The 14,138-nt window shown below is 35.6% G+C and overlaps 1 protein-coding gene across 1 annotated transcript; it reads left to right on the top strand.

Moving 5' to 3' along the window:
* The first annotated feature begins 5,227 nt into the window (after nucleotides 1-5,227).
* LOC114312537 (uncharacterized) lies at nucleotides 5,228-11,104 on the top strand. Its single transcript, XM_082896548.1, has 3 exons — nucleotides 5,228-5,368; nucleotides 10,502-10,740; nucleotides 10,817-11,104. The coding sequence occupies exons 1-3, from the start codon at nucleotides 5,329-5,331 to the stop codon at nucleotides 11,087-11,089; spliced, it is 552 nt and encodes a 183-aa protein (XP_082752674.1). The 5' UTR covers nucleotides 5,228-5,328; the 3' UTR covers nucleotides 11,090-11,104.
* The last annotated feature ends 3,034 nt before the right edge of the window (nucleotides 11,105-14,138 follow it).

Raw genomic sequence — 14,138 nt, 5'->3', positions numbered from 1 at the left:
GCTATCAATTATATTGGCATTGTTCATTTCTTATATGCATAGTTCCTCTGCAAAATTTAATCACATTTTGTTTACCGAGTGAAATGTGAGCAAGAATAGTTATTGTTTCCCAATGTCTTATTTTTTCAATATCCCAATTTAGTTGATAGATTTGTCAATTCTGGTATTCGGGGCATATATATATTTTTCCAAATACGTGTAGTTCAATCATATCATTTTGCATTTGGATATTTGAGTACTTAAATTGACTGCTTTAGAAACTCAATGTGGCATATTGTGGGTTTTCTTTCTGTGCCATGTTATCTGCTTTTTACTCTCAGCTCACCGTTTTATTGGTTAAATTTTCTCTGACTTATGATATTTGTCTTCTTATTGATGGTTATTTTGCTGTGGTTTATGTTTTGGTTGTGAATACTTCTTCTGTTTATGCTAAATTGCTTTGGCTATTTTCTCACTTGATTTATGTGTGGTTGTAATTTATATAACTCAGTATAATCATTGGACTTGAAATTTTTTTTAATTGAAATATATATATATATATATATTTTTCTATATAAAATTTGTCCTATTCACCTAACTTTAATTAACTCGGCATAGTCAGACATGGACAAGAGTTGGATTGCATTAGGTAGCACAGTTGATGGAAGGATAAGTCGGGCATATAATGATGGGGTAATATCATTTCTCCGTTTTGCAATGGCGGTTATCGATCGAGATGGTAAAATTTTGTGCCCTTGTCGAAAGTGTGTGAATGTTGTTCGTCAAAAATTTCAAATTGTTCAAATTCATTTGCTGCAACATGGGATTATTCCAGCTTACACTATCTGGCACGTGCATGGGGAACCCCGTGAATCAAATGAGGCTTATCATCATGATATACCCGTTGAGGGCAATGAGGTTTTGGGAGGTATTGATGCCTTAGTGGAAGATCGAATAAGAGGGGAATCAACTAATACAACTCAAGAGGAGGAGGTTCGCACTTTTGATAAATTATTGAATGATGCCAAACGTGAGGTGTACCCAGGTTGCACAAATTACACTTTGTTAAAATTTGTCATCGAGATACTTAATATGAAAGTAACAAACCATTGGAGTAATAAGTCAGTTGACATGATGCTAGAGTTTTTAACAAAACTTTTACCGAAGGATAATTTGGTTCCAAAGTCAACTTATGAAGCTAAAAAAATACTACGTGAATTGGGTTTGTCATACGAGCTCATTGATGCTTGTGTAAACGATTGTGTGCTCTTTTGGAAGGGGAATGCAACATTGGATAAATGTCCAAATTGTAAGGCTTCTAGATACAAGACAAATCATGGTGGAGGTAAGAAGATCTCTCGTAAGGTTCTTCGATACTTCCCGTTAACACCAAGATTGAAAAGGTAGTACATGTCGAGGAAGAGAGCCGAGGATATGAAATGGTTCAAGGAAAAACGTCTAGATGACGGTGTATTGAGGCATCCTGCAGATAGTGATGAGTGGAAGGAATTAGATACACAGCATCCTGAATTTGCGTTGGAGCCTCGGAATGTGAGGCTAGGGTTGGCTACTGATGGTTTCAACCCTTTCGGAAATATGAATAACTCATATAGTTTGTGGCCTGTCGTACTCATTCCGTACAACTTGCCACCGTGGTTGGCTATGAAGGACCCATTTTTCATGTTGTCATTACTTATTCCTGGTGAATCACAACCAGGAATTGATATTGATGTCTACATGAGACCTTTAGTGGAAGAATTGAATGAATTATGGAAAAATGGTACATTAACCTATGATGCCTCGACTGGTGAGACTTTCTGCATGCGTGCAGCTTTGCTATGGACGATACATGATTGGCCCGCATTTGGTGACATTTCTGGATGGAGAACAAAGGGTCATTACTCTTGTTACACTTGCAATGATGAACCATATTTTGAATCTTTAAGAAGTAAGACTGCGTACAGTAACCATCGATGCTGCTTGCCTGATGACCACCCAGAAAGGCGAAAGAGTAGAGCATATAATGGCAAGCATGAAAAACGGAAGAGATCTTTGGTGATACCGATAGAAAAGATTGAAGAGCAATTGGGCAGCGTGACGGGTGTCACATATGGAAAACATCCAAACAACAGGAAAAGACCTCGTCAGAACCCAAATTGGACAAAGGTAAGCATCTTGTATGAGCTACTGTATTGGAAGAAAAGGAGGCTTCGACACAACATTGATGTCATGCATGTGGAGAAGAACTTTAGTGAAAATGTTTTTGGAACGATGTTGGGAATTGATGGAAAGAACAAGGATACAGATAAGGCACGAATGGATTTAGAAGACATGAATATAAGGAAAGAATTGTGGCTGACAACAAATCCCGATGGATCATATGTGAAGCCGCGAGCCAGCTTCTCATTGACCCCTAAAGAGAGAGAGGGTTTCTTTGAATTCTTGAAATCAGTCAAGTATCCAGATGGGTACGCGGCAAACATTTCGAGATCAGTAAATGCAAAAAATGGTAGATTAATAGGATTGAAAAGCCACGACTGCCATGTACTTATACAACGGATTCTTCATATTGGGATGCGTGGTTACGTAGATAAAGAGATCAGTACAGCACTTTTTGAGTTAGGTAGCTTCTTCCAAGATCTATGCTCAAGGACACTGAAACGAAGTGAAATGGAGAAATTAGAGGAACGTATAGTACTCATACTATGTAAGTTTGAAAAGATCTTTCCTCCAGCCTTCTTCGATGTGATGGTTCATTTGGCCATTCACTTGCCACGTGAGACTATTCTCGGAGGATCTGTGCAATATCGGTGGATGTACCCGATTGAAAGGTAATTTCTAAAATTGTACTTTCAAATGAAAGGTATAGATTATGTTGTGTGCCTAACCATACTCCTAATTGGTTATCTCTTCAAGGTTTCTCGGATCTTTGAAAAAGTTTGTCACCAATCGAGCTCGACCAGAAGGTTCTATTGCAGAGGCTTACATTGTCAAGGAGTGCATTACTTTTTGCTCAATGTATCTTGAAGGGATTGAAACCGTGCATAATCGAGATGCACGAAATGAAGATTATGGAGTCCGTCGTGAAGGTTTCATAATATTCACCGAAACTGCTCGTCCTATTGGCCAAATCAGAAAGCATGTTGAGATGTCACAGGAACTTCGTGATATTGCTCATTGGTTCTTATTATACAATAGCCCTGAGATAGAGAAGTATCTTCAGTACGTGTTTCTTATAATTATATATATTTTAACAATTATCATGTTATTAGTCATTAATAATAGTAGTATTTCACACATTAACAAAAACTATTTGAGTAGGGAACACAAGAATTTGTTACAAATTCCCAGTGGACAAGATATAACTCAGATACAATAGAAGGAATTTCCAAAGTGGTTCAAAGAATATGTAAGTCATTTTTAATATTCACAATTGGCCAAACACTATTAGGCTTGTATAAAATACAAACATTATTAACATAATTCAAGTGTTGCACATTGCATGTGGATGTAGATAAATAGATTGAGAGTTAATGAGGCACCAGAAGCAACCGAAGAATTGTGGTCCTTAGCGAATGGTCCTAATTTGCTAGTGAAAGAGTACTCGGGTTGTATAATCAATGGTGTCAGATTCCACACGAAGGAATTAGACAATCGTCGTAAGAGTCAAAACAGTGGTGTGCTTACCGAAGGGGACTACAAGGGAGAGATGCACAAATTCTACGGTCACTTGTGCAATATATGGGAATTTGAGTACATGTGCCAAAATAAAGTTGTTTTGTTTCAATGTGAATGGTACAACACCGGTAACACTGGTAGAAGTAGAACAGTACGAGCTGACACATATTGCACAAGCATCGATGTCACAAGCCGATGGTATCAATCTGACCCTTTTATCTTGCCTAGTCAAGCTAAGCTAGTGTTCTACCTGAATGACACCAAATGGGGGCAACCTTGGCAAGTCGTGCAACGGGTCCAACATAGAGGTGTGTTTGATGTGCCAGAGGTTGGTGATGGAGAACCACCAGATCAACCAGAATTTAATGATGCATTCCAACAAGAAAACATTAACTCAGTTGTCCCAATCAACATTGAAGATATTATTCGATTTCATAGGGATGATATTGAAGCTGAGGTTATTTCAAATAAAACAAAGAGAGATGGTAGAGATGATGAAGAAGATGAAGAACTTGGCGTACTTGATGATGATATGGATCTTGATATGGAACCTGATATGGATTATGATATGTAGTTTTTGTTGTTTTTAGGTTTCTATATGGACATATGTTTTTAATGCATTACATGGTTATGATATATTTTGTTGCGTCTCTTCAAGTAAAATTATGCTTTATATTTCATGTTTGATATCAATTTATGCTTTTTAGTTAACCAAATGGCCAAAGGGGACAAACAATGGATCAAACCAGGTTTTCTAGCGAAACAGAAGCGAACAGAGTACGAAATGGAAAGATATAAGACAATCAAGAAGAATAATAAGAAAGTGGATGCTCTACAATTGAAGCGTATAGCAACTTCTTTGATGGGTTCTACTCAGTCCAATCGTGTTCATCAAAAGGGAAAGAAAATTAGGGTAGATGATGATGACTACATACCGTCAGATCATGAGGATGACACTGATGCTGAGTCCTTTGAAAGTGTTGACGATGAGGTACTATATGTATGGCCATTCATTTTTTTTTATTATGTCACCGATAGCTATATATTTGTTAACGATGCTTTGTTAATACTATCTTTATATTTCCGTATACTTTATTGGATGAATAAGTCATAAAATAAAACTAGAAAATATACATCCTACATACAACAATATGCATACCAAAACAAACTGTAGGAGTAAGTTAGCTGGAACACAAATGTATAACGAAATAAGACATAATTTGACCATGTTGGAAACACCAGATTGACAACTTGCAAAGCACACAATTAGGAAAAACCAATTAAAGATATTAGAACTACTGGTAGCTCACAACCACTCAACCACTCAACTTGCCTACAGGTTTTTGAGTGACAACACCCTTTACCTGACCATTTTAAAAATATTCAAAGCAACCACTTGTCAGGACCAGTCTTGGGAAGAAAAGGAGTGGACTAGATCAGATTACAAATATCAACAGTGGCCTTGATGGATTTCCATATACATATCTTTACTTATCCATTTTTATGTGTTTATTGTTTATGCTTTTGTATTATGTTTTTTAGGGCTTACCAATGCCACCAAAACGATTGGCGCAGTCATCTTTTCAACCTTCGCACGAGGCAATTGTTGTTCCAAATGGGGATTTACATGACAATGTGGATACCCAACACTCACAGCCACTTGATGTCGATATGGAGGCACCGAGGGAGGCAGCCCCCCAATCTAGTGTCGGTAAGATACTGAATTTTACTAAGCTAAACAAATTCTCTGTTTGAATATAATTCTATGGTGCAAAAAATTTCAAGCAATTTGTTTCATAGGGATTGATTTTTTATTTTTTATTTTAGTTTTGGTCTCACTTGTAATTTTTTGTCATAAAACACACAAAGTTAACATCTCTATTGGAGATGCTCTTAGTTTTCAAGCATTCCTAGTTCTTTGAACAAAAACATTGAAGAAGGAGAAATTATTTGGGAACTTGGTAATCATTTGCCTACATAGGAAATTTAGAAGTACAACCATTGAGCTAATTTCAAGAAAAACTGTCTTTTTTAGGTGAATAAGTCATAAATTAAGACAATGAAATATATAACATATACAAGGGGTATACCTCAGGCCCTAATAACAACAGGACAAAGACTAAAACGCTGCTAAAAAAAATAAAAAGCCTAAACCCTGGAACATGACCAAATCAAACCCCATACAGACAAAGAGGGGCCATAAAATAAGGAAATATAGACAGCAAACAAAAATAAAAACAAACAATTTAGGAGGAGCATCCGAAAACTCCAACAAATAACCAACTGTACAAGACAAAAATAAACAACATTCTAGCTGTAGCAAAATTTTCCAATAGAAAAGGCAGTAATACCAATAGTAACAGTAGTAGCCAATAGCAACCAGATACACCAACTACGGCAGCATCAACCAACTACATGGCTCCATCAGGATTTGCAGATCCAACCAATCAAACAGTAGCAATATGTACAGCAGTAACAAATAGCTCACTATAATAGTCCCAGATTTTAGACCATAGCACAGTTGCATCATGCCCTACAGTATAGCTCAGCTAAAGGTGCATAGAACCCCAATAATAGCAGTAGGTATACTAGAACCAACCACTGCCCAGTTTCAGCAAACCCAAGCAGCAGATACACCAACTCAAACATAGGATTACATATGTTCAACCACCACATAACGAGAGCTATGGGGGTGTTAAACACATGAGAGACCCATTTTAAGTAGTATAACAACCATCAGTTAGGACCAAAAGGAAAGAACAAAATACGTTGAGAACAAACACAGTATAGTCCTTAGCCACTCAATCCACACTCTCAAATCACACATAAAACACTCAAGAAAATATATGCTCACATTCTTCTCAACCCACCAAACAAAAAATTTCCTCATAATATGTATCAGCTTGCCAATTTGTATAACAAACATTAGAAAAAAAAATATTTATATGCTCAACATCACTCAACCCACAAGTCTCACTAGCTCCACACAAGTTTTATTATTTAGGACGGTAGTTCCCTACCTTGCTAGGGTTAGGAACCTTTGATAAAGCTTCAGCTTCAGTTGATCATCTAGCTTCATCAACATCAGCTCAATTTTATCCATCTTCAGTTGATCATCTAGCTTCATCAACATCTATATCAGCTGCACCTACTACATTTGATGCCTTTGCTATATCTCCTACTGAAGCCGAATACGGGGCTATGGCTCTTGCAAGTGCTGAAGTTGCTTGGCTTCACATGCTTCTTAAAGATATGCATATATGCCATTCTTCTGTTCCTGTGCTTTGGTGTGATAACTTGTCTGCTCTTTCTCTTGCTGCTAATCTTGTGTTTCATGCTCGGACAAAGCATATCGAGATCGATTATCATTTTGTGCGCGAAAAAGTTTCAGCTAAGCAACTTCTTATTCGTCATGTGTCTTCTTCTGATCAAGTGTCATATATTTTTACCAAATCTCTTCCTGTGTCTCGTTTTCTTTTTCTTCAATCCAAGCTTTTAGTTGGTCTCCCACCTTTCAGCTTGAAGGGGCCTGATAAAGCTTCAGCTTCAGTTGATCATCTAGCTTCATCAACATCTATATTAGCTGCATCTATATCAGCTGCACCTACTACATCTGATGCCTCTGCTATATCTTCAGCTACTGCAGGTGCATATAGGAGATCTGCTCACTCTGGTGTGTATGATAGTTGCAAGTCAACTATTGGTGTTCATGATGAGAGACCAATACAAGCATCTAGTCTGTGTACATGAGATCATTTGTATATAACAAATCTACAATTGATTCTCAACAGATTCCAACTGATTCTCAATAGATTCTGTAACTGATCTGTAACAAACTTAGTTAGTTAATCTTAGTTAGTTAGTTAGAGCAAATCATATATCTGTGTATATAAATGAACTCGTGTAATGTTGATGTGGTGTGCAACTAATAATAAAGAAATATCTTTGAAAGATTTCCTCTCTCTTTCTTCCTACTTTCATCAACCTTAAGGACCAAAGCAATCAAGGTCCTATTAGCCTCCTTAAGAAGTTCACCAGAAGTAAAAAAAAGATTTAACAGCCTCAACAATATTTTTACCCAAAACCTCCCAGGAACTCTTAAAGAAACTAGCCGGGTGGCCATCGGGCCCGGTGGCCATGTTCCCATTAAGACACATGAAAAACTGTCTTTCTTGAAAAACAACATGATAATGTGATTTCCTAAAAAATCCAAAGCTAAAATTTCAACCTTTGAGCTAATTTCATAACTGCAATAAAAATAAAAACTGCCTACCTAAATCAGGACTGCAGAAGAAAGCATTTTTAAGACCCTCTTTGTTAAGTTAGTTTGAGAAACAATGATTAAGTAGTCATGGCTGTCATTGAATTCCTTATTGAGAAAAACAAAGCTCTAGAATTTAAGAAAATAAAATAGTTCAATTAAACAAATCATGTTCCCTTTAAAATCTTTACTATAATCATGTTTTATGAGTTCACTAAGCAGATATATTGTGACTTACAATGGCATGAAAAAGTCTATCACTACAATTAAACAAAAACTTATTGTATCACATTAAAGCCATGTGGGCAAGCACTTCACCTTAATGGAACCTTATTTTTTAATTACTTTGTTGTTGTCTTCGTGCTTCCTAGATTGCTATTCAAAGGACAAAAACAAAGCCTCATTTTTCTTTTTCCTTTTTTCTTATTCAAATTCTCGATCATCTAAGCAAAGAATTTTGAGTGTTCACATCATCTCAAATCAACCTAAAAGAAAAAGAACACATTAAAGGCAAAACAACTATGTTTAAGATTTGTACGAGTTAAATGGCACAAATTCCTAACATAGGAAGTACAAAAAAAATTATTATTACAGTAGAAAATTCCCACAATTACATTATTAATATATCTCAAAATTCTATGAAATAAATACGTTACTTATGTATCTAACCAGCAAGAGTAGTAGCTCCGTTTTTCATCAAAAAAATTTACTGCAGAAAAAAGCTCAATTTTTTTTTATTCCTCAAATCAACAACTTATTTTTTCTAGCAAATATCTCTATTACTTGTTCCATCAAAATCCTATTTTCCTAGCTTCATTTGGGCTCATTAAATTTTGGGCAAATCTCTATTATTTTGGTTATGGTCTATGGTCATGTCTGTAGCAGTGTTTGGAAATTCATGAGAAATGAGTAAAATAATTTTAGTATAAAGAAGAACAAATATAGACCACAATTGAGAAGAATTAAACCAAAACAAACTAAAATTGTGAGAAAAAAGTATCGCAATTCAAGTAAAAAATGATAAAAGCAAGCATTAAATCAAGCTAGAACATGAAGATTGATCATTCCAATGCATCAGAGATGACTTGACAACTGTGTTGAACTTTGAGTCTACAATTAAATCATTTCTCAGTATATATATATATATATATAGACACACATGCATATATACATATTTTCAAATTCAAAACCACAAAACTAACACACAACAATAACCATGCAAATTAGAAGAGTTGCTTGAACCCCAAATGTTACTTTTTCCACCCTTTGGGACCCACATGTTTCTGAGTTTTTTTTTTTTGGGGTGCATCTGGTGAATTTTAATCATGTTTATGTATGTGAAAGAAATCAAACTGTTATTGCAATTATCTTGATTCTTTTTGTATCTAGCATTAGCAATATCTGGACTCTTGGACTGTTTGATATTATTGTCGTCTTGATTGGCTCAAGTGAACTTGACAGAGTTTTATCTCAACTACTTGGGTTTGTCTTGATGGCTATCTTTTATTATTCCTTTTCAGGCTGGAAGTAGAACTATTGATTTATGGCTTATGCATTGTATAAGGTTTGAAATTCAGATGAGCCATATGCCTATGAAACATGAATGCACCCTACAGTTAATGATAGTTGTAGATATCCTGTCAAGGCTTGAGGTTCTGTGAAGGTTGTTTACAGGCTGCCATTGGAATGGATGTTGTTTAATTATATTGTTTACAGGTTTTCAGCAGCTATGTTGCTATTGGAATGGAAATGTAATGTCTATATTTTTTTTGTTATTTAATTATTTAAATCCGTGGTCCTAAACCGATCCAATCCGTGTTTCAACGGATTGGTTTGGATTGGTTCCACAATTTAAACGGATTGGATTGGTTTTAATTTTTCAAGAACCGTAGATAACGGATTGGTCCTGGTTTTCTCCCAATCCGAACCAATCCGGTCCATGCTCACCCCTAGTTTTGGGGCCAGTCTTGCTGTTTATGAGCTTGATGAACTTCCTAATGGACGACAACTGGAAAGAGAGTTGTTGTCATTAGGATGTCGACCTAGCGTACCCGCTGTGTTCATAGGAGGGGAGTTGGTTGGTGGTTCTAATGAGGTCATGAGCCTGCATATCCGGGGCAACCTAGTCCAATTGCTCAAAAAAGCTAAAGCTATATTTATATAGGATGCCAAACTAGTAGCTATTTTTGCTTTTGTAGCGAATGAGAATACACCTACTTAACCATGAGCCTCCTTTTTTATGTGGAGAGGTTTGATGAGAAGTACTAATTGTGTTTTTAAGGTGTATTTTCTTTTTGTTGTACTAAATCATTATTGTCATACTTAGTTTATTTACAGCTACTGTGTCTTGAACATAATATTTCTCCATTTTATGTATTTTCTATCTGCATAAATGGAAATTTTAAGAGATGAGCAAAAGGTAAACTACGTACCTAAGAAGCACATTATCTTTAATGCAAACTTAGCAATCTTTTTCTTGTATTTGTGTAGAACCGTTCAATGTGTAAAAAAAGTTACTTATATTGCTTTTATGATTTCACTTTAATTAATTGCTAACCAGTCAATGTTATGTCTTTAAAACAGTGCCTACTAGACACCCTCGTGGCTTGACACGCGGGTTGAAGGTTCAAGCAATGGTTCAAAAAGATGGAAAGCTCAAAGTTCCTATACCACAGGAGTATCGTGCACCAGTGGGGGATCATGCCTCTCAATTAGTCTCCAAAATTGGTGTTGAGGTCCGAACACACTTGCCAGACTTTAGCATTCGCAGGTGGAAACATGTCAACGAAGAAGTTACGGCACCTATGTTTCAGCGTCTAACGGTAAAAGTTTTACATAATTGATTGAATTAATGTAATATAATTAATTATGACTTACAAGATTTGTGGTTGTTGCTAGGATCAATTTGACATGGAAGGTGACTCCACAAATGTTAGCAAAGCGGTGGCAACAAAGTGTGGACGGAGCTTGAGCAGCTACACCTACAGACTACGAAAAAAATACCTGAACCTTAAAAGTGCTAAGGGAGAGGAGTATGCTAGAAACCACCCACCGCCTGAATGTGACCTCGAGAAATGGAAAAACTTGATTGACAAGAAGTGGAATGATGCCAATTGGCTGGTAAACTTTTCTTATGTTTATTTATTGTTGACAATTACTTTGTCTTCCTAATATATATATTTTTCTATTGGAACTTCCTCCTTGTAGAAGCAATCAAATGCTAACATTGACAATAGAAATCAATTGAAGACGAAGCATAGGTGTGGGTCAAAATCTCTCCCAGTTAGGGTACATGAGGCGGTGGGTCTTCTTTAATTTTTTGTTCGGTTTTTTTTTTTTAAAGATGATTCTACTACCATCATTCTTATTTAACTTACTAGTTGAACAAAAAAAATCAGACAATTGCAAATGGGGGCCAACTGCCAGAGTTGCCATGTGTTTACAAATCTACACACTTTAATGATGTCACAAAGCAGTGGATTTCTCCGGAGTGCGAAGAGAATTATGTATGTATATTTACCTTTTGTATTAGGATGATTGCAATTTTAATTGTATCTTTATTCATTTTTCTAATTTTTTTTTTTAAATGACAGGATAATATGATAAAGATCCAAGCTGAACATTGCTCCCGACCTGGTGTGGTTCCAATTACTCCGGAGGAGCTATCTATGAAGGTGCTAAAGCCAAGGTCGAGATATGTTAAAGGACTCGGGTTGAGGCGTTCCTTCTCTGTCAGGACTACCAGTGCTTCGACTGACAGTGACTATGTGAGGCGTCTAGAGATGGAAATACAAGAGCAAAAGGAGCAAATTCAGTCACAAAAAAGAGGAAATTCAGTCACATAAAGAGGAAATTACAGCACAGAAACATGAAATTCAAGTACAAAGAGAGGAAATTCAAGCACAAAATAAAGAGATAGGGAAGATGAATGGGTCGATTGACGAGCATTTTGAGATCACATCAAGCATCATGGAGTTTCTTAAGAAGCAAGGTTTCAAAGGACAATTTAGAGGATGAGGTATCCCATGCACTCGTACATCGCCTTTTTGGTAAGTCTCGCTCGCTTTATCATTTTATTTTTCTCATGTTGGTTAGTATATACTAGTTAAAGTACAATAGTTTGACTACTTATTAACTAAAATTTAACAAGTTTGAAGATGTATTTAATGAAAATAGATTCATTATCAAAATTCTTACTTAGCATGACTCTAGTTAAAATACACACGAACCAAAGTAGAGACAAAACTAAGTCAGATAATAGCCTGCTGTTAGGTGTGTTTCTATCTGTGGATGTTGGTATCTGTATAGCCTAAGTCACAAGTATCTGTATGCTCTGCTGTTGGTATCATTCTGCTTTGCTGGTTGTATGTCTATGCTGTGTGAGTGGACAGATCTGCTGGGCAGCTGGTCTGGGTAATTTTGCTTCAGTTTTGCTTCAGTTTTGGATGTGAATCTAATTGTAGGCCTGGTGATGTATATTTTCTATATACCTTTGCTGGGATGGGTAGCTTGCTGTGTGCGTTTTATCCTGCTGTCTGTTGTGTTTTTTGTGTTCTTGTTGGTCCGTCACCAACAGTTTGGTTTTGGTGCTGTGCATCATCCCCCTCTCCCCTGTCCTTTCTTGTCCCCTTTATTGATGTATTTTCTCCTTCTTGTAAGGTTCTTTCATCAATAAAGTTTTTGTTGATCAAAAAAAAAAAAAAAAAAAAAAGGAAGCAATCAATGTTAAAACAAAATAATACGTATAGCAGTGTGTATTATTTTCTAAATTTAGAAGGGGGCTGCTTTTAGGTTTTGTGCGTGGCCTTTTAATGCTAATGTTAAAAATAATAAGCTTATTATCTACATCCATTTTGGTCATTGCTGTCACAACTCACCAAGCTAATGGTCTAGTTTTCCATTTTTTGCATTGTAGGTTGTTGCTCTCTCTCTCTCTCTCTTCAAAATTTTTTTAAATCTCATTTGTGCAGCAGCCACAATATTTGTTCCATCCCATTCTCATTGACTGCAGGCTTTGGTTCTTACCATGAGATGTTGTAGTGTTATAACTGGTTTGGCTGCTGTCCGTGGGTCACAGCTAGTTTTTGATCCGAGCATAATTCAAGGGATACAGTGAATTGCCATGTTAAGGTGATCATTGCAAAGCCCATGGGTGGGAATGAGCATGGTATTCATCTTTTTAGTTAATCTCTGTTAATTTCTATTCAAATAACTTCAAGCTTGTGATCTTGAGAACAGTTCTGTATATTTGTTAAGTTTCTGATATTTGGCTTTAAGTTTATAATAAAACTTTGCTATTATAATAAACTTTATATATATACATTCTATGCTAATGTTTGCCTTGTTTATTTTTTTTGTAGGTTGGTTTTGATGACGTTCGGAAGCATACTTGCAAATGAAGATCAACTGTTGAATTTTTTTCCTAAACTGATACTTAGTTGTAGTTGCAAATTAAGATTGAGTGTTGATTTTTTTTGGTGGACTCCACGTTAGTTTATTTTGGGATTTACTTTGATGGTTTTTTTCTGATACTTAATGGATTATTATTAAGGTTGTTTGATGGATATATTTTGATTTATAAAATAAATTATTTAGTGAATTTTTTTGTGGAGTGCTGTATAATAGCTACTGAATTTCTTAGTACAATTAAAAAGCTATTGGGATATGAGCAGGGATATTTGTGAAATAATAATTTAAATTGAATATAAAATATGGAACAAGTTTAGTGATGAATTTGTTTCGTCATTTGTACTTGTTATTATGACAAAGTGATTATTCGTCACCAATAAACTTTTTTTGTGACAAAATTTACTGCAGTTTATATATGAAAGTTTTTATTTATTTTGTTGTTTGGTGACTAAAAATTTCGTCACGTATATATATATTTGTGACGAAATATATTTCGTCACCTTTATGACTTTTGAAGACGAAAAATTTTGTCACCTTTACATCTTATTGTGACGAAATTATTTCCTTATCAATGATCAACATGCGTGACAAATTTATTCGTCAACTAAAGTTATAAATATGGTACTGAATAACTATTTGGTGACGAAAATGAGAATTTTTGGCGACAAAATATTGTTTTATTGGTGACAAAATTATGACTTTTGAAGACAAAAAATTTCGTCATCTTTACATCTTATTGTGATGAAATTATTTCCTCATCAATGATCAACATGCGTGACAAATTTATTCGTCAACTAAAGTTATAAATATG

The sequence above is a fragment of the Camellia sinensis genome, chromosome 11, assembly GCF_055761805.1.
Source record: "Camellia sinensis isolate YWXY chromosome 11, ASM5576180v1, whole genome shotgun sequence".
Taxonomy (NCBI): domain Eukaryota; kingdom Viridiplantae; phylum Streptophyta; class Magnoliopsida; order Ericales; family Theaceae; genus Camellia; species Camellia sinensis.
This window is presented reverse-complemented; position numbering and strand designations above follow the sequence as displayed.